Source organism: Ornithodoros turicata, chromosome 1 (genome assembly GCF_037126465.1).
Source record: "Ornithodoros turicata isolate Travis chromosome 1, ASM3712646v1, whole genome shotgun sequence".
Classification (NCBI taxonomy): Eukaryota; Metazoa; Arthropoda; class Arachnida; order Ixodida; family Argasidae; genus Ornithodoros; species Ornithodoros turicata.
The window spans coordinates 175,577,383-175,597,284 of NC_088201.1; the positions used below are offsets into that span (position 1 = coordinate 175,577,383).

Consider the following 19,902-nt stretch of genomic DNA (forward strand, 5'->3'; position numbering starts at 1 on the left):
CTCGAGTAAGCCCTTCAACAGACGGTCTTTTTCCATCATAACGTTCAGGAGTTCTCTCACACTGACATCACTGCTCCGGTCGGTGGTTTCAGTCGAGTCAGCCCCACGAGGACTTGCGTTCCCGTCCATGTTTTTCCGTTAGGCCTCGTTATGCCACACGCAGATTCTCACTTTTCGTACTACACGCTCCTCTTTCCGGTCTTCGTCGTTCAATCCCGCTTCTGAAGAATGTTAGCTCCACATGGGACAGAGCTCAGGTTCGATCAACAACTTTAATTAACTAAGCCCGTACAAACTTTTACAGAGATCACACACTTGCGGCCGCGCTCCACGCTGTCAGGACGGCCGAGTGTAGAAGACAAAGAAGACAGGCTACAGGCGCATTGATGAACGCGCAAGGAAAAAGAAGAGAACGACGACCGTCCTGAATTCTTAACGTCCTCGTTAAGAGCACACAAAACAAGAACAAACGTCTAGGCCCACCCAAAAAGAAACATTACTTCATAAAATGTAGTCCTTCAGTCGTGCAGGAACTGCTGTCATCCTACGCGGGCGTCTTATTGCAAGAGGCTCCTCGTGTGGACTCTCATTGCCTTCTGAACTGTCATCGTCGTCAAGATGAGATACGGAAGACGTAGTAGACCATGGCTTGAGGATGACGCGAAAAGATGTCGTATGGCCCTTGTGACGCAGAATTCTTCAAACGCCTTCGATGTGAAACAGCTTCCTCTGTCCGTAATAATGATCGAGGGCAGTCCTCTTTCAAGAATAAATTATTCCAAAGCTCGCAGCACATGCCTGGGTGACGTCTCTCTCGTTGCAAAAAGTCGTACAAACTTCGTGAAATTGTCAACAATAACCAGAAGATGCTGGCTTCGTCTCTCACTTGGGATAAATGGACCCATATGATCTAAATGCACAATCTCAAAGGGCCGTTTACCAGGAGGAATGGGATTAAGTAGCCCTTCTTTTTTCCCACCAGGAACCTTGTTGAAAATACACTCGAAACACTGACAAATGTGCTTACGCACATAGCTGCGCATGCGGGGAAACCAAAATGTCTCTTGAATTTTTGCAACAGTTCGGTCCACTGAAAAATGTCCCAAAAGATCATGGCAACGCACCACGATCGCTTTCGGCATAGACTTCGGTAATACGAACTTCGTTTGTCTCTGGTTGTCCGACAGAATGATCCTCATTAGTCTACCCTCTTTGAGAACGTAGTCTTTCACCCTGTTCTCTTCTTCCGGTGTATGTATTTCCTGTTGTTTTTCCAGTATCGCGATCACTTGTCGCAATTCCTCGTCACCTCTTTGCATGGCTAACACTTGGTCCTCCAGACTGCAGGTCAGACATATCTCGAATCGTTCTTCCAGAAGATTGTCCATGGTGTCGCTAGGGGACTCCACAGGCTCTCTACTCAAGGAGTCTACATGAAGCATTTGGGTGCCAGGTCGGTGTCTGATGGTCAAGTCAAACTCTTGAATGAGGTCGTACCAACGAGCAATCAGGGGTCTCTGTGTACGCTGAGCGTTCAAGTAGACAAGCGCTTGGCAGTCTGTAACCACGGTAAAATGAATTCCGAGTAGCAGGAATCTCAGACGATCCACGGAGCAGACAATGGCCATCAGTTCAAGCCTCGTTGAGTGGTATTGGCTCTCAGCCTCTGTGGTCTTCTTGCTGACACAGTAGACCAGATGCCAGTTAGTCCCTTTCCGCTGCAGCAACATTCCGGCGAGGCCCTTTGAGCTAGCATCAGTCTGCAGTTCTGTTTCTGCCTTGGGGTCGAACAACTGTAGTACAGGTCTTGACGAAGAGGCTCTGCGAGCCTCGTGATAAGGTAATATCTCGCGCGCCCAGTTCGGGTAGCCATTGTATCGTTCTACAATAAACGTGTACTGACGTACAGACCCTGACTTGCACATGGTGGCAGAAGTTGGGATACTCAGGGAAAACCTAGACTAGGACGTGAGTAGAAGTTAGGTTCTGCCGATCAAACGCCATGTTGTCTCCAGAGTCCAGTTTGGGGTAGAGTTCAACCCCCGGAGTTCCCGTGGCCCTAACGCATTGTCAGCCCCCAGAGCAGTTCAATTTTAGTTGCCCTGAAGAATGGCCTAAGTGGATCAGACGCTTCGGACGATACCGCGTGGTCAGCGGGCTGAATTTAAAGCCTCACGAAGCAGGTCAACGCCCTCATATATGTTATGGGAGATAAGGCCGAAGATGTACTGTTGTCTTTGACCTTAAGCGAAGCTGACATGACGAACTACGAAACCGTTGTAGCCGCTTTTGACAAGCATTTTGTGGTCAAGCGCAACATCACCTATGAACGACCAAAGTTTAACTCCCGTTCTCAAAAAGAGGGAGAGCCCGTCGAAGAGTTCATAACGGATCTGCATGCTCTTGCCGAACATTGCAAGTTTGGGTCCCTACGCGATGAGCTGATTCGGGACAGAATTGTTGTTGGAGTAAAAGACAGAGTTCTCTCAGAAAAGATGCAACTGAATCCTGACCTTACGCTGGAGAAAGCCACGACTATGGGTCGACAGACGGAAGCGGTTAAGAAGCAACAAGCGTCGTTGCAGCCAGGTCCTGAAAACAAGGTTCAACGAGTCAAAAGTTCCAAGTTATTGGTGCAGAAAAGCGCTGTTGGGCACGCACATAAATCTGCAACCAACAATGGAAGGACAGGGCATTCTGCTAACTCGCGAAGCGGGAATTTCTGTCGGAAATGTGGTCGTTCTCCACATCGCAGAGATAGTTGCCCTGCAAGAAATGCAAAATGCAATAACTGCAACAAAATGGGGCATTACTCCCGAGTATGTTTAAGTGCTGCAGCAGTCAGGGTGGTTTCAGAAGAACCCGCGTTTCTCGGCACAATAAACGTCGAAGGGCCCAAGCGTTGGCTAGCGCCAATAAACCTTTGCGGAGCTACGCTAGATTTTAAAGTCGACACGGGAGCCGATGTAACTGTAGTCTCTGAGGAGACATATCGTACATATTTATCGACGATTCCGTTAAACAAGCCAAGCACAATACTGAAAGGGCCGAATCGGAGCAAGCTTCAAGTCCTGGGCGTAATAAAAGCTGAACTCGAATACCGGCTGAAGAAGCTGTCCACGGATGTTTTTGTAATTAGAGGTCTAGAAGAACCCCTATTGTCTAGCGAAGCTAGCGAAGCCCTTGGTCTTGTGAAAAGACTCTTCGAAAGTTACGGCGATTGAATCGGCGACGGAATCTTGTCTTCAACCTTTAAGAGAATTCCCAAAGCTGTTCCAAGGACTAGGCTGTGTCAAGATACCCTATCATGTACGTTTGAAACCGTACGCCGTACCCTTTGCGCTTTCAGCCCCGCGCAGAGTACCCCTTCCTCTCATGGAAACGATAAAGAAAGAAATTGACCACATGGTTGCACAGGGTGTCATCGTACCGGTAGATGAGCCTACGGAATGGTGCTGCGGCATGGTAATTGTGAAAAAGCCAAATGGAACTTACCGAATTTGTGTTGACTACACCCCGTTGAACAAATTCGTAGGAAGGGAACTTCATCCTATGCCAGTCACAGACCATGTCATCGCTCAGATAGGCGTCTCCAAGTACTTCTCAAAGTTGGATGCGAATTCTGGCTACTGGCAGTTTCAGCTAACCGAAGAGTCGCAGTTACTTACGACCTTCATTACTCCCTTTGGTCGCTTCAAGTTCACAAGGTTGCCGTTTGGGATATCATCAGCACCCGAGTTTTTTCAGAAGAAGATGGCTCATATCGTCTCGGGCTTAAATGGAGTTGTCTGCAACATGGATGACATCCTTGTTCACGCGAAGACAAGAGAAGAGCACGATGACAGAGTACGCAAGGTTCTCGCTCGATTGCAAGACTATGGGGTGACCTTGAACAAAGACAAGTGCGTCTTCGATGTTCAACAAGTAAAGTTCTTGGGTCATGTCATCGACCAAGAAGGAATCGATCCAGATGACACAAAAATGAAGGCCATTCAAGACATGAAGCCTCCCACGTCTCTTACGGAACTAAAAAGTTTTCTTGGAATGGTGAACTACCTCGGAAAGTTTATTCCTCATCTGGCTGATGTTGTGAGCCCGTTAAACGCTTTATTAAGTTCCAAGTCGCAGTGGGTTTGGACAGAAGCACAACAGCGAGCATTCAAGACCGTCAAGACGTTGCTAACGACAAGTCCGGTTCTGGTCTTCTTCGATCCGAAGAAAAAAACAGTTGTTTCCGCTGATGCTTCGTCATATGGACTTGGGGCGATTCTTCGACAGTTGCAACCTGATGGGACGTATCGACCTGTCGCATATGCTTCACGAAGTCTCACAGACACGGAGAAGAAGTATGCTCAGATAGAAAAGGAGGGACTCGCCATTGTGTGGGCATGCGATAAGTTTCGAGATTACATCACGGGGATGCACATCACTATCGAGACCGATCACAAACCCTTAATTCCAATCTTCATGAACAAACGTTTTGACGACACAACCCCTCGTCTACAAAGGATGAAGCTGAAGCTGATGCGGCACTCTTGTGATTTGGTTCATGTCCTAGGAAAATCTCTAGTAGCGGCCGACGTTCTCTCGCGAAGCCCGCTGCCGGACATTGAAGACAATGGGTTGGAGGATGAGCTGGCGGCTTACGTCAGGGGAATCGTCACCTACTTTCCTGCGACAGATCAGAGATTGTTCCAAATCAAGAATGCGCAATACGAAGACACTTCGTGTCAGATGCTGTCGAATTACCTTCAACAAGACTGGCCAGACAAAGCACCTGTTGACTCGAGCTGTAAGAACTACTGGCAAGAGAGGTTTAACCTTTCTCTCGGCGACGGACTTCTCATGAAAGGGTCCCGAATTCTTATCCCCGTCGCCATGAGAAGAGAGGTACTCAACAAGATCCATGAAGGGCATGCCGGGATCACGAAGTGCAGGGAAAGAGCCAGGCAGACAGTTTGGTGGCCTGGAATTGCTAAGGACATCGGGGATGATGTTCGAAGATGTCCGCGCTGTGTCCAGGAGTCTACCAATAGGCATGAGCCTTTGATGCCTTCGCCGTTCCCAGAGCGCCATTAGGAAATGGTTTCAGTTGCGTCAATGGGAAGAGCGTCGCACTGAAATGCAAAAAAGAAACTATGACCAGCGACATGGTGTGCGAACCTTGCCACCCCTACGGCAAGGCTAGAGGGTATGGATAACGGACACCCGATCAAGTGGCGTGGTTCAGGCACCAGCAGCAGCGCCTCGGTCCTACAACATTCAGATGGACGATGGTGTACTCCGTAGGAACAGATATCACTTGATACCTGTACCGTCACCGTCCTCTGATTGCCCCCAAAAAGGTCCTTCTGCAGACACGTTTGCAGCTCCCACGTCCGACTCTCGTCCCCACCCAGGCAGAAATCAGGACTGGTTCCCGAATGGTCCCCAAGTGGTTCCATTTGCAGTTGAATGGTCCCAGATGGGTCTCCAAGTGGTATCAATGGTCCCAATCTGGCTTTAAGCGGGTTCCATTCTGGACCTAGATGGGTCCCAAAGTGGTGCAGTGTTCCCACTCTGGCTTTAAGCAGGTTCCATTCTGGGCCCAGATGGGTGCCAAAGTGGTGTGTGGTTCCCACTCTGGCTTTAAGTGGGTTCATTCTGGCCCCAGATGGGTGCCAAAGTGGTGTGTGGTTCCCACTCTGGCTTTAAGCGGGTTCCATTCTGGGCTCATATGGTTTCAGAAGTTCCAGCTGGAGCCTCACAGGTACCATTTTGTTCCCAGAATGGTCACTTTAGACTCCAAGTTGGGCAGCTTCCCAGCTTCCCCCTTTGAGATTTCATCTTGTCCACACTTGCCATATATCATTCTGGTTTTGTTTGATCTATTTTAGCACATGCATTACCTCTTTTTATTGCTGTTTATCCAGATGCGCGCGTCTGCGATCAAATATATGCTGTATCCCTGTAACTCCAATTCGAGCACATATTCTCATCTGAAGATGAATATCATAACATATTAAGTCCCAGAGAAATGTAAAAAATACATCTCAACAACAACAAAAATTAAGCTAAATAACTAGAAGAAAGACAACGAAAAAAAAGAAAAGGTAACTGCAGAGGCTGATGCAATGTGAAGACCTACGGCGGCTACAAATTCAAACTTCAAACGGCGAGAGCCGAGAGGGAGAGGAGAGGCGAGAGTGGCAGGTGGCATGGCAATTGGAACTTGGACGCGTCGCAGCAAGTTGGTTTTGTCTTCAGTTGCCGTCGCAAGGATGGTGTATCTTCTGTGCAGTATTTACGTGTGTTTTAGAAGGCTTTGTAAGACAATGCGATGCCAATGGTTCCTGTGCAACACACTGTCGATTTCCCGGAAGCGTTTTGACGCCAAGAAGACCTAAACGGCGTAGGGGCAAAACGCACTGTGAAACGCCAATCGGACTGCACGTCGCGAATGTTTGCAGGTATGAGTAATGACCGTGATGTTTTGATTACTATTACATAGATGTTTCATTTTAGAAACTTAGGAGGAAGTTGAAGAGAAACAGGATAAGAAGATTCCGAACGTACGGTGAAGGAGGAAGGGGGTGTCGCGACCTGCATGGAAAACAGGATTGTCATGTGTCATCTTCTCTAAGAAAATACAAGATGTGAGGTGGCCAACGAACGAAAGTTCGCTGTGATCCGTGAGTGCATCGCACAGTCAGGCATATGCTTTGTCAAGACACAGTGAGTGATCAGACTTATACTACGTAGTATGAACATGTAGGGATGTATTGATGATTTATTTCTGCTCAGTGTATGCTTTTAGCAGAGTAAACGGTATTTACTTGAGCTATATGTGCATTTCTACGCATTACTTTCGGTCGTGCATTCAGTGGTCCCAGCTGCTAAGTGGCCGGATCCCGGACCACTTAGCAGAGGGGACCACTGGATCAATTCCACTGGTTCCACTTCAAGTGGGACCATCGTGAAGCTGGTTCCACTTTCAACTGGTCCCAGTCACTAAGTGGGACCTGTCCAATAAACCACTTTAAGTGGTCCCACTCCAGCGTGGTCCCATTCTGAAGTGGTTTAACGAACTGGTCCCCCATGGGACCACTTGGCAGGTGGGACCATTACCAGGGTGGGACCAGAGTGGGCTATTACAGGGTGGGACCAGAGTGGGACCAGTTCGTTAAACCATTTTGAAATGGTCCCATTCCAGATTTCTGCCTGGGCAGGAACTCGGAGGAGGAACAGGCCCTGGGCCTGAGCGTGTTGTCTCAGCTAGGTCGTCGTCTGGGGAAGTCTCACAAGCTGGTTCGTCTGACAGTTCCGGCCACCAACCGGGAGACCACCCCCCACATAACCCAACAGGAATGACTACTCGCAGCGGCAGAGCGGTGAAGCCAGTGAAAAGACTTCAAGTTGGATTTGAATGAGTGTGTTTGTATGGCTGGGACAGGTTTGTTAGCTGAGTGCATTAAAGGGGGGAGATGTGCTATAACGACGAAGAGGATCTGCGAGCCTCGTGATTAGGTAATATCTCGCGCGCCCAGTTCGGGTAGCCATTGTATCGTTCTACAATAAACGTGTACTGACGTACAGACCCTGACTTGCACAGTGTATGCTCTATGATGATCCGCCGCGGGATTTAGGCCTTTTCCCCGATGAACAGTGTTTTGTATGCGATGTCGCATGTCTGGACTTGTTCAGTAGTGTTGCAATTTTTACCCTTCGCTAATATCTTGTTGCTGCCGTCTTGTGTTAGACGTTGAGCTTCGTAGCGATGTGCGGTAACGCTACGATTATTCCTGAGCGCTCCGTGTGTTTAATGCGTTGTCCTCTTTGCGTGCATGCGTGTGCTTTTTTCCTGATTTGTAACGTCATCATGACATGTCTGGACCTGTTTAGCAGTGTTGCAGTTCTTCCCGCTGCTAGTATCTTGTTGGTGGCATGTTGTGCTAGCCGCGTGACGACGTGTGGTCACCTGAGGTCTTAAGCCTTTTCCCTGCTCACCTAAGGAAATTTGTGTATCCCTCTCCTGTGCTTTCTTTACGCAAGGGCAATGCGTCTGCGTATGTGGCACGATCAGATACCAGACTTGAGTGTCTTTTTCTTAGTTTATTAGCATATGCTTCAGGTTTTTTAAGTCAAGCACGAGTGCGCGCAATTTTTCGCTGCTCTCTTCCTCAAATCACCGATTTTACGCAGAAGAAAGTCGCATGGTACAGCTGAGAAGATGGTTTCTCTGATTGCTTGTTAGATGTTGTTACGAGCTCGGTATGTTGAGGAACTCAGCTGTTAAAAGTATACGTGAAGAAATGCTTGAATCTGAGCGCAGGATAGGAATTCCTGAAGCACGGCACCCTCAGTGTAAATAATTATTTTGGATGTCAGTCTGCTTCACCGCATGACAAGGCTGAAATGGGAAGAGAGAAAAAAATGGAGCGCTTCATTAATAGCGATCCAAGTAATAGGGCAATTATAGTTTCCATAGAAAGTAGAATTTTAATGGGCTCGTAAAATTATAGTTTTGTAGTAGCTGCAATGCTAAACTGTTTTTGTACAAGGAATATTCTTGACGATGAGGATAGTGCTGCCTTGAATGGGAGTAGAGCTATTCTTAATAATTTTGCAATTCATTTAGTTCAGAGAGTAACCGCGAGGGGGACAGGTGTGTGACTTTATTCAGGAGGAACAAAGCGTCATTATTCACTTAGCTGCATGGCTCTCGGCTGGGATGTACAAGTCTTGCTGAACCATTTTTTTTCCCTGTACAGCAAGACTTTGGGAATGAAATGCTACAATCGCCTCGTGTCTATGGTGTTTTTCTGCAATAGTTCCCTATGCAATCATTATAGTAGAATAAAGGAAATAATCTAGGGATAGTGATTCAATAAATAACAGGTGTCTGTCTAGAGCGTACGCGTCCTTGACCCACGCGCCTGCATGACGTCATACCGCAACAGTATTGTTTCAGGTTGACCTTGTCTAGAGGAGCATTAGTGAAAAAAAAACAGTGTAGCCCTGAGACAATAGGATGACGTCACGACCAATGAGAACGGCCTGCAGGGGGCACAAGGATTCACTTCTCTCTTGAACACTGACGGGTCTGGACACGCAAATTCTGCTCCTGGTAATTGTGTTGGCTGTCAGTGGAAGAGCGTAGCTTCGGTTGGGTTCTGTCTGCCTCTGATGGGGTGCGGATGTGTGGTTCGTCACTGGTGAATGGTGTTCGACGATGCAGGTGGATTTTGTGACGAGCGGATTTACAATGGGGGAATGCTGTGAACGTGAAAAATGATGGTGAGTGTCTTTTCACTCTGTTCAAGTGTTTGTTTTGCTCTGTTGCCCAGCAGTCGTGGAATTTGTCCTGACGTGTTCTGACATGCCCCGACATGCATGCTTTCCTTTGTTGGCGCTTTGTATTTTTTCTTTTTTGACAAGGAACATTGTTGTCTTGACGATAGTGCTGCCCTGAATGGGAATAGTGCTATTCTTAATAATTTCGCGATTAAATTAGTTCAGAAATCAACCGCAAGAGGGATAGATGCATGACTTTATAGAGGAGCAAAAGCATTACGACTCAGTTCCGTGCCTGGCTGTCGGACGGAGTAGACGCATCGTTCTGCGCTCCTTGTTACCCGTACTCTGTGTTGATTTGTTGAGTGCCTAGTCCTCTTATTTGCCGTTGATGGAGTTACGTGTTAGGATATTTTGTTCTTTTGCAAGTCTCATTTAGCAAGACTTTGGAATTCCTACGATCAGCTTTCATGCATGGTGCTCTTCTGCAATAGTTTCCTATTCAATCGTTACAGAAGAATAAAGGAAATAATCTTGGGATAGTGATTCAATAAATAATAGGTTCCCTGTCTAGAGCGCACTCGTCCTTGAGCCATGCAGGTGCATGATGACGTCATGCCATGGCTTCATTGTAGATTGACCTTGTCCAAAGGAGCATTAGTGGAAAAAACAGTGTAGCCCTGAGACAATAGGATGACGTCTCGACCAATGAGAACGGCCAGCAGGGGGCACAGGAATGCTCTTGTCTCTTAGCCTCTCGGAGGTGGTCGCCCCAGAGGGCTCTAGGAGCGCGCGCGCATCCGTAGCTGCCGCGGCGGGTCGCCTCAGTCAGTTTCTCTCTGGCTGTCGCGGAAAGCAGACGTGCGCTCCCCGCGCTCGCTCAGTTTCTGGCTGGCTGTCGAGGAGAGCAGTCGCATCGGTCTGCGCTCCTGCTGTGGTAAGGTGATTTGTTGTGTAACTAATGCTTTCGCCAACTTTGTTCCCGCTTTGTTTGCGATTTTAGTGCCAGTGCACGTCGGGTGCTGGTTCCTGTTGTCCGGGCATCCCCGCCATTTTCCTGTCTTCTTCTGCCTTGGGAACGGCAGTAGCGCTGGCGTGATTCTTAATAATTTTGTTGTGAGATTAGTTGAGAAAGTAACCGCTAGGGGGTGCAGCTCTGGGGCTTTATACAGGAGAAAAAAAACATTACGAGTCAGTTCTCTGCCTGGCTGTCGGATAGAGCAGTCGCATCGTTCTGCGCTCCTGTTGTGGTGGGATCATTTGTTGTGTGACTAATTCTATTTTCTTGTTAGCTATTGATGGTTTGCATATTTACTCTTGCTTTCCCAGCCTCTGTATTACGAGTATTTTTCTCCTTGCATGTCCAGAGCTGTCCTAACTTGCCCAGACATGCCATGATGACGTCACAGCTGACGTCACAGGATGTCCGGAACTGGTGGTCATAGCTGCGATGCTTTGCAACCTGCCTCTGTGCTCGGTCGCCCCGCGACGGTCAGCGGCCGTTCCGGACCGCTTTCTTCAAGATGGCGTCGTTGATCTTCAACTAAACTCCTTCTCTCCACTCTATCGCTATCTATTTTTTCTTTTTTATGGACTCTCATAGTGCACAACGCTCAGCTGGTCTGGACACGAGTTAGACGTTCCCCAATTAGTGTGGTGGCTCCCTGGAGGGTGCTGATTAATGTGGGGGGTCCCAACTAGCTCTAATTGCTAATTAAATCGTGTTCAGGACAGTTGAGCGTTGTGCACTATGAGAGTCCAGTACTTACTACTCAGGTGTACCTCGACGGAGCTAGTGGCATCCTTCCCCGTGAACAGGGTGCGCGATTCTTACCCCAAAAGCACGGCCAAGTACTCGGAAAGTCTTAAGGTGGTGGTGCCCTCGAAAAGCCGAATTTTACATTTCTGTTAGCTTCCGTCGAAGCTGAAGCGCGAGCGTTCTCCTACGCGCTGGTTAGTCGTATCCAGGACTGCTTCCGGCGTTCCATGATAGCGGGGAGGCGATGTACTTGCAAAGATCGAGGGATTTTCGTCTTCATCGTGAAAGAAAATTGACGCGCTACGGGAAGAGAGACGAGTAGCGTTTCTCCGTGTCCCTCGACGGGTATGAGCTGTAGCAGGTTTAGAAAGGGTTCCCATACGTGCAGCTCTTTTGCGCGTTTTCAGAGGCGTTTTCAGAGAGTAGACGTTATCCGCGAATTCTAGCGAGGCGTCTAGCTTGTGCGTCTGGAAATACTTGTTGAGTGTGTTACGTAGGGACGTAGTTTCCGAATTCAAAGTGACGTCGCCGAAAGCGACGGGTGTGGCATCCTCCAATAAGATGGAGATGGCTTCGCGTTCGCTTCACCTCACGACCTGCTTCGCGGGATGCTAACGAGGAGTCGAGCGCCTGTGCGAGCCGAGGGTCCAATTCCACGGCCTTCAGGTCCACGGGTAAGACGAAGTCGTATCGTGATTTATTGTACGCGAAAGAAACGTTAAATTCCTAAAGGGCTTTTCCCAAATCCTTTTCGAGATCCGAGGTGACACGAAAAGTTCTCCCGGCTTCGACCGTGTCCTCAATAGAAACCTCGATTTTCGCATCTTGCCTTTCATATCCGATATTCTTAGAGTATGTCCTCAGGGTTGCCGATGAGATATGCACCGTTGTACTGTTTGTTCCTCGGGCTGTCATTGTCACTTGCAAAATGGTTCTACCATACATGAGGGAGGAGGGTTCTGCCTGATTCCGGCCTTATCAAATACGGAAAGGTTCAAAAGATAGACGACGTCACCTTCGAAGACCACAAGGGACGCGGCATCCTGCAAAGTGGCATCCGGCAGCCAGCAGCATCTTAAAACAACTGTTCAGAAATCCATATCGACTCATCGCAGTACTTATAAGGCAGCTTTTAGAACTACCGCATGTAAGATCCTCTGACGACGTGACGAATGTTCGTGTTCTTCGTGACACTGTAAGAGTACGGATGCGAAATTTGAAGAGCTTACAAACTCCCGAGAGCCCTTACAGCATAGTACTTCTGACAGCACTGCTACGAAGGCTACCTCCAGACTTGCAGATCTAGAGTATTATCGATATCACACGCAACAACTATGAACCGACGCGAGACACGTAGCGACTGACTCACGAGAGGTTTTTTCGACAGCGGACACCGGTACTCTTGACTCCCTAATTTCCTTCCATCAGAAGGATATAGAGCACAGAGAACGAAGGGTGCCACAGAAAAGGAAAGTTCCATCCCATCAGGCAGATTGGGTTTCCTCTGGCCATACCCCTAAGAACGCTTCTGCCGCAGCTCTCAACACCATCGCGGACTCAACAATTCGAGAGCCAATATCCTTTCTGTGCCTCCTTTGTGGATAAAAGGACCATTTCGTTGCAAACTGCGTCACCACCTTGACCCCAGAACAAAAGCTTGGAAAATTACCGCAAGGGGGCTGTTCTTTCAAGTGTGGAAAACCGCGACATCTGACTAAAGACTGTCGCACCGCCAGGCGATTATCCTTTGCTCACTGCACCAAGAAGCCCTTAACATCGCTGTGTTGCAAGTGTAGCGCCATTATCATCGTCAGCGCGCAGCCTGCCAAGTCGCGCGAGAAATAAAGCGGCGCTCGTTCAGTTGCTCTCTGACGAGCATGCAGCGAACAGCTGTCTCTCCCTCGTCTAGCAACAACTGGTGACCCGAGCCGGTGATCAGGCATCCGGCAGGCATGAAGTGGGGCAGTACTGTGGCGTCGCTTTTGGCCGTCTACCGAGTTCTGCTTTGCGGGTCACTAGCATACAGCTTGCCTGTGTTGAATGGCCTTCCACCTTCCTCAGTCCATAAGCTTCAGTGCCTCGCCTGTCAATTATTGCACTTCGAAATAGCTGCTCATAAAGCTTTCTTTTTTCTTCTCAGCCTACAATTTTCTCCGTGCTGTCCGGTCCAGTCCAACAGCCTATTTGCTTCGAATAACCAGTTGACGCGGGTAGGTGGAATCAGATGATTGCAGTTCTTTGTGTCGTTTAGACGTTGTTCTCTTTTTGTAGGCTCAGGCATGTACGATACGCTCCTCCTCCATAGCTTCCTCCGATAGCCTCCAAGCTATCTATCGACGAGCTGGCTAGTTTAGCTGAAGCGATCATGAATGTTGCTGCACCTTCCGTACCAAGTGTTGCAGCGTTACAGGCCTCCGCTGCGGACAGTCGTCCACCACGAGATAATTCTCCCGCACAGTCCAGCCGCTTTTTCGCAGCAAGTCAACCATCTCACCAGCCTCGTAGCAGCTTTGACAGCTCGTTCCAGGTCCCCTCCACCACGACGTCAACGTTCCCGCTCCCCAAGACACCCGCAGCGTCCCCGCTCACGACGTGGATCTCCCAACGGCCTTTGCTGGTACCACAGTCGTTTCGGCCAGAACGCCCACCACTGCCTACAACCATGTACGTGGTCGGGAAACCCGCCAGCCAACCACTGATGGCGGCGAGTGGACATGGCATTACTGGCTACCGCCTATTTTACATGACGGACCGCTCGTCCGGCGTGCGTTTTTCGCGATCAACGCCGCGAAGAGCGAATTTGGCGTTACCGAACTCGACTTCCTTGGACACCGGATAACCAAAGACGGCATTCTCCCCCTACCATCCAAAGTCGCCGCTATCCGCAATTTTCCCCGACCTGACTCCATCACCAAGCTGCGCCAATTCCTCGGGATGGTAAATTTTTACCGCCGTTTCGTCCCTTCCATCGCGGCTACTCTCCAAGCACTTGACGACCTCCTATCATCGCGCAAGCAGCGTTCGTCGACCTTACTCTGAACACCTGAAGTCACACGCGCATTCGAGAAGATACGACATCGCTGCAGCATCCCTACTCATTCACCCACGGCACGACGCCCCAACATGCGTCATGGTGGATGCCTCCGATGCTGCTGTCGGCGCGGTGCTCCAGCAGCGGTTGTCTTCTTCGTAGCAGCCTTTGGCATTTTTCCCGCGTAAGCTGAAACCCGCAGAAAGACGGTACAGCACATTTGGTCGTGGGCTTCTCGCTGCTTACCTCACCGTGAAGCACTTCAGGCATTTTCTTGAGGATCGTTCTTTCACCATCTACACCGACCACAAACCGCTCACCTACGCATTGTCATCTGCTGGAAGTTCATTTGCACCAAGAGAGATTCGACATCTTTCCTTTGTCTCCGAATTCACTACGGATATTCAGCACGTGAGCGGAGTTAACAACCCCGTCGCGGACGCTCTCAGCCGCGCCGTCACCAACATCCAGACCGCCGACCCACTGACACCACCGCCATATTCCTTGGATGCCTTAACCAAAGCGCAAGCTGGAGACAACGAGCTTTCCTCCTTCGGCGCCAGCAAGTCTACCGCCTTGTCGATTGAGGATGTCCTTCTGCCCGGCTCCTCTTCAACTGTAGCCTGCGACACGTCGAAAGGCCATCCTCGTTCCTTCCTTCCTGCACAGTTTCGTCGACCTGTCTTCGACAGCTTTCACTCGTTATGCACTCAGGCGTCCGAGCAACTCAGAAGGCCATCACTCAGCGATACGTCTGGCCCCGGATGCATGCGGATATTGAGCACCGGGTCCAGTCCTGCCTCCCCTGCCAACGCGACAAAGTTCAGCGCCACACCCGTCTTCCGCCTTCGACATTCACACCACCTGACCAGCGTTTCGATCACATCCATATCGACCTTGTTGGTCCCCTCCCGCTTTCTCAAGGCTTTAGATACCTCCTCACACATCATCGATCGATTCACAGGCTGGCCAGAAGCAATCCCTCTACCTGATGCGACAGCCTCTAGCGTCGCCTCAGCTCTCATCCCTGAAAGGGCATCCCGATTCGGGGTTCCCTCGCTGATCACCACGGATCGAGGCGCAATTTGTATCGGCGCTGTTCAAAAATCCCATGAATACCCTCGGCACCCGCCGTATCCGTACCACAGCTTATCATCCCTCACCTAATGGCCTTGTGGAGCGCTTATATCGTCAAATCAAGGTTGCGTTGCGGGCCACAACATGAGACCCCTTGGCCCGAGGCAATACCTGTCATCCTCCTTGGCATCTGAACCGTATTCAAGCAGGACTTCGGGGTAACCGCAGCCGACATGGTGTACGGTTCGGCCCTGCGCCTCCCCGGTGACCTTGTCGCGCCAGCCCCGAACATTACCCTTTCTGCGGCGGACTTTCCATCCCGCCTCCGGGGTGCCATGGCTTCTCTGAGTCCCGCGTCTACTCACCAGCTTGCACGGAGACCCGCCTATCAACACCCCGAACTGTGCCAGTGCACGCATGTTTTTGTCCGTTGTGACAGCGTCCGGAAGTCTCTGCAACCACCCTACACCGGCCCTCACTTCGTACTGCACCGGTCGTCCTCATTCTTCACTGTACTCATCAACCGACGACAGGACAACGTCAACATCGAGCGTTTAAAACCAGCATGGCTCGACAGCACCCCACCTGCCAGTACCATCCCGGCTGTCTCATTCATCGACGGCTCCCTTCATTCTCCCTCTTCCCCGGCCGCTACCTGTAATTCCAACCGTCTAGTCTCCTGGGCGAAGCACCTCGTCATCAGTCGATGCAATTCTGCATCGCCGTAGGGGGGGAGCAGTTGTAGCGCCATTATCATCATCAGCGCGCAGCCTGCCAAGGCGCGCGAGAAATAAAGCGGCGCTCGTTCAGTTGCTCTCTGACGAGCATCCAGCGAACAGCTGTCCTGGTCTCTCCCTCGTCTAGCAACAACAGAACCGTCAAGAAAAGTGCCTCTCATCCATGAAGATGCCCGCAATCTCAGACACTCAACGTGAAGGTGCCTGCTGAATGCCATTCACCCACACTGTACCAAAGAGTCACTGCAGTCCACGTCCCTGCTGTTCATGGTAGTTTAACCATCCTCCCAGTACCTGTTGGCACCTCGGAACAGGTACACCAAAGGGCCGAGCCTAAAACACCGAAAAAACATAGAATGAGTGATTCGATCAAGACGCCTCTGCTCGCCGAGCCCATGCACAGAACTGTCACATGGTTCGACTTGAAGAACGGCTGTGGATTCATCAACCGGAACGACACCCACGAGGATGTCTTCGTTCATCGCAGGTTCAGCACTCGCAATAACCCACAAAGAGTAATTCGCAGCTTAGGCGATAGTGATGTGGTCAAATTTGACGTCGTTCTTGGAGATAAAGTCCGCGAAGCGGCCAACGTGACCCTGCCTGATAACGAATCCGTTCCAGGAGATCCGTATGATGCAGCCCAGCATAGTTTTAATTGACGCTGGTTTCCCAGACCACATCGCTCGATGTCCCGCAGAGCGCCACCACTACAGGAGAAGAAAGACCATCCCGACATCAGGCGTCTCCTACCACAACCTTCAGGACCCATGCCGAGTTGTTTTAACCAAAGGATCTGCCGTGGCATTAGAGGTATACCACGGAACCCTCTTCAAAATGACCTTCGCAGGGCGTATGAGTACGAAGACCATGACATCAAAGATCAGCAAGTAAAACGTAGACCAACAAGAAGGTACTCCTGCGTGTACAGGGTGTGTGCAGAAAAACATGACCCGCATTTTTACATGTAACTCGTTGTCTACTTAGCCGAGGAACTTCCGGTGGCGCACGACGGCGTATTTATGCGTGCGAAAGCTACAAAAAAATCCTGGAAGCCATACTCAGTGTAAAAAAATAAACAGAGCGCGAAAATATGGGCTTCCATGCATTAGAATAGGGCGGTCATGACAGTGCATGGTAGTGCATTTCGGTCTCAGGAGAGTTATGTGCAGGCACCGCTAGGGGTACTGCCGATGAGCATCCATGTGGGACATCGTTTCGCCGTTTCGATTTATGCACCGATAGCTCCCCTAGCGGTACTTGAACACAACTCTCCTACGTCCACCGTGTTGCCCTTTCACATACACCCTGTTGTCCACCATGTTGCCTTATTCTGATGCACGGAAGCCGATGTTTTCGTTGTTCCGTTTATTTTTTAAGCTGAGTATGGCTTCCACAATTTTTCTGCAGATTTCGCACGCATAAATGCGCCATCGTGCGCCACCGGAAGTTCGTTAGTTAGGTAGGCAACAAGCTATGTGCCTAAATGCGGGTCATGTTTTTCTGCACACACCCTGTACTTTAAGCGTCATCGCAGACGAGCAGGAAGCGAGCATGACGACGTAGAGAGCTATAGGGACAATGAATCCTGCACAAACATCCTAGCTGCAGGCGACGTGATCTTGCTACCGCCATTCAGTTTTCCACTCACCTCTCAAGTGACCGCTTCTCGCTCGGGGATCGCCGACGTGCAGACAGGACGCGAGATACATCCGAGAGTGCAAGATGGCAGTTCCCGACGGATCAGCAATACCGCTCCACGATGAGTATCTCAACAAGCTGGAGCATTAACTGGAACTAAAACCTGTGTCCCCAGATATCTCAGCTTCTCTACTTTCGCCTCGAGGAGTATAAAAAATTGGAGACGACGGTGAACTGTCCCGCATCACCTGTCAGGTGTTTCTGGTGCCTGCGCGCGTGTTTTCGATTTTATTCCCCTACGACGGCCGACTGATTCGGGACTAGTCTCTTCTGGGCTCGTCCTAGCCACATCAGGCAATCACACACATCGGGCACACCGGCAAACTGCTCGTTCTCTAGTTGAGGTTGTCTTTTCTACACAGGCTTCAACCGACCGATGTCGATGCGCTCCTCTTCCGGAGCTTGACCCTGAAGGACGCTGCATTGCACTCCAGGACCTCGAAGGGGCCATCGTTGGGTCGCTGCAAGGGCTCATACTCAGGTCAGACAACTGATACTCAGGTCAGGACACTGACTGGCAGGTCAGGAATAGTTTCCTGAAGCTCCCGATGTTTAAACTGTAAATATAAATGTTACTTGATGTTGTTACAAACCGTTGAATGACTTTTGTAATGTATATTTATTTAACTGAAAGCCTTAAAGGTCAGCTCCGGGGATAACTTGACTTCTTGAAAGTGTAACGATGTTCTGGAAACCCATATCGAACTGTGTCTGAAACCACCCTTCATTTAATCCCCATATTTTAAATAATCGTAATTTAACCATTTCAAAACAGACATGGGGCCGACATTTTTATGACAGCAGCTGTTCACGCGGTCTATACCGCTGACGTTTGTGATGTCAGTGTTTTCCAAGAAATCCCTCCCTCTCTACGGAGCACACGGGAAAGTAAACCGGCGATGGTGTCAGGGAGTGTCTGCTCCATCGACGTAGGCTTCTTGCTTGCACCGTTTTTTATTTGTTGGATGATCTGCCTAATGCCAAAACACACTATTGATACCACTTGTGCGGTTAGGATTCGTGCAATTATGCTGCCGCGTTCTGGCCAGGGGCAAACTGGCGAAGAACACAATGAACGTCACGTATCGTCACATAACTGTGCTATGCCTACATACGAAATATATTCTTATTCGCATTGGAGGTATCTTTGATAACGTAATTCAATTCATTGCTTAATTGAAGACTTCACTTTTCTGTCCTTACGGCTCACCACTGCTGCATCACTTGCTACTTGCATGCACTTGCGCATACCTGCCTCTCGAATGCCTGGCGTTCGACGATACAGGAACTGTAATCACACTTATAATCGGGTGAACGAGTTTGTTTGGCAACGCCAAATGTTATCGTATACACACTGTAGGTACGTACGTAAGTATTAGGCGTGAATACTACGCTACTATTGTGGAGATTTGCGATCAACGTATTTGCCGAAAGTTTACAGTGTCCAGAGAGCAAGCACCAGACACAAGAACAAGCAATATATATACATGAGGGCATACGTAGCTTATGAGAGCTCAAGATTAGCACAAAATAAAAAAAGGAAAAAAATGCATGAAAGAAAAAAAAGAAACACTGCACAGTACAAGGACACCGTGCAAGTGTAATTATCAGCGGTATCTTCGCATTTTATTTCTCCAACCCCTTTACTGACTGACTAACTGACACCTGACTAAGACTAAGGCAATGGATAAGGAACCTGGAGTACCATTTACTCTGTGCACGGAAATTTTATGTTTGTTTCCCCATTCCCTACGTCTCTACAGAAGCCACCGATTAATGGCGAATGAAATGCCAAAAACTAAAAATCCTAGGTATCAGGCTGCTTGTACACGTTCACTAAAGCCCTTCTGTTGTCTTCTTGCATTTAATGCCTTGCAGAGTTGTCAGTGTTGTAGTGACTCTTTCAGTGTAACTCTTGCAGTGAGCTTCTGTAGTCTCTTCCTTCTGTTTGGGGGCTCATGAACAGTCACCGTCCACAGTGATCAAGCAGAGCGCCAGTAAGCTCCTCGACATACCCTGACATGAAAATTAGCATTATTAGAATTCCTAAAATAGACAGAACCGGCTTGCGCAGTGAAGGAACAATGCAATTTTATGTTTCAGTAGTTTTCTCACACGCACTCCTCATGTGTAAATACAATATGTGGCACACAAGTAAGGTGGAAATGGTGCTGTGATATCTTAGATACATGACCGAGAAACAGCACTGAGGCGAGGCAACTTTTAGTGCACACAAAGGCGGGATGGCTTTCAGGAGAGGAGGTACATCCCCTATCCCCTACAACACTTCGCATGTTCGAGTTCCTGTAAGTGAGGAATGCAGG

General features: G+C 49.3%; 3 protein-coding genes across 3 annotated transcripts; all 3 read left to right on the forward strand.

The window, feature by feature from the left end:
- The first annotated feature begins 2,258 nt into the window (after positions 1-2,258).
- On the forward strand, positions 2,259-3,224 carry LOC135390594 (uncharacterized). Its single transcript, XM_064620349.1, has one exon. It carries the CDS (start codon positions 2,259-2,261, stop codon positions 3,222-3,224), a length of 966 nt encoding a protein of 321 aa, XP_064476419.1.
- A 12,149-nt stretch (positions 3,225-15,373) lies between these two features.
- Positions 15,374-15,868, forward strand: LOC135390608 (uncharacterized). The gene has a single exon (XM_064620372.1). The coding sequence runs from the start codon at positions 15,374-15,376 to the stop codon at positions 15,866-15,868; it is 495 nt and encodes a 164-aa protein (XP_064476442.1).
- A 365-nt stretch (positions 15,869-16,233) lies between these two features.
- On the forward strand, positions 16,234-18,072 carry LOC135390616 (Y-box-binding protein 2-like). The gene is made up of 3 exons (XM_064620384.1): positions 16,234-16,508; positions 16,578-16,767; positions 17,941-18,072. Exons 1-3 carry the CDS (start codon positions 16,234-16,236, stop codon positions 18,070-18,072), a joined length of 597 nt encoding a protein of 198 aa, XP_064476454.1.
- The last annotated feature ends 1,830 nt before the right edge of the window (positions 18,073-19,902 follow it).

What these genes read in the sequence shown, in the direction of transcription:
- LOC135390594 (XM_064620349.1), top strand. Translation starts at nt 2,259, where the DNA reads ATGACGAACTACGAAACCGTTGTAGCCGCTTTTGACAAGCATTTTGTG.
- LOC135390608 (XM_064620372.1), top strand. Translation starts at nt 15,374, where the DNA reads ATGGTGTACGGTTCGGCCCTGCGCCTCCCCGGTGACCTTGTCGCGCCA.
- LOC135390616 (XM_064620384.1), top strand. Translation starts at nt 16,234, where the DNA reads ATGAGTGATTCGATCAAGACGCCTCTGCTCGCCGAGCCCATGCACAGA. An exon ending in GAATCCGTTCCAGGAGATCC is followed by an intron (nt 16,509 to 16,577) that starts GTATGATGCAGC and finishes GATGTCCCGCAG; the next exon opens with AGCGCCACCACTACAGGAGA. An exon ending in ATGACATCAAAGATCAGCAA is followed by an intron (nt 16,768 to 17,940) that starts GTAAAACGTAGA and finishes TTTTCTACACAG; the next exon opens with GCTTCAACCGACCGATGTCG.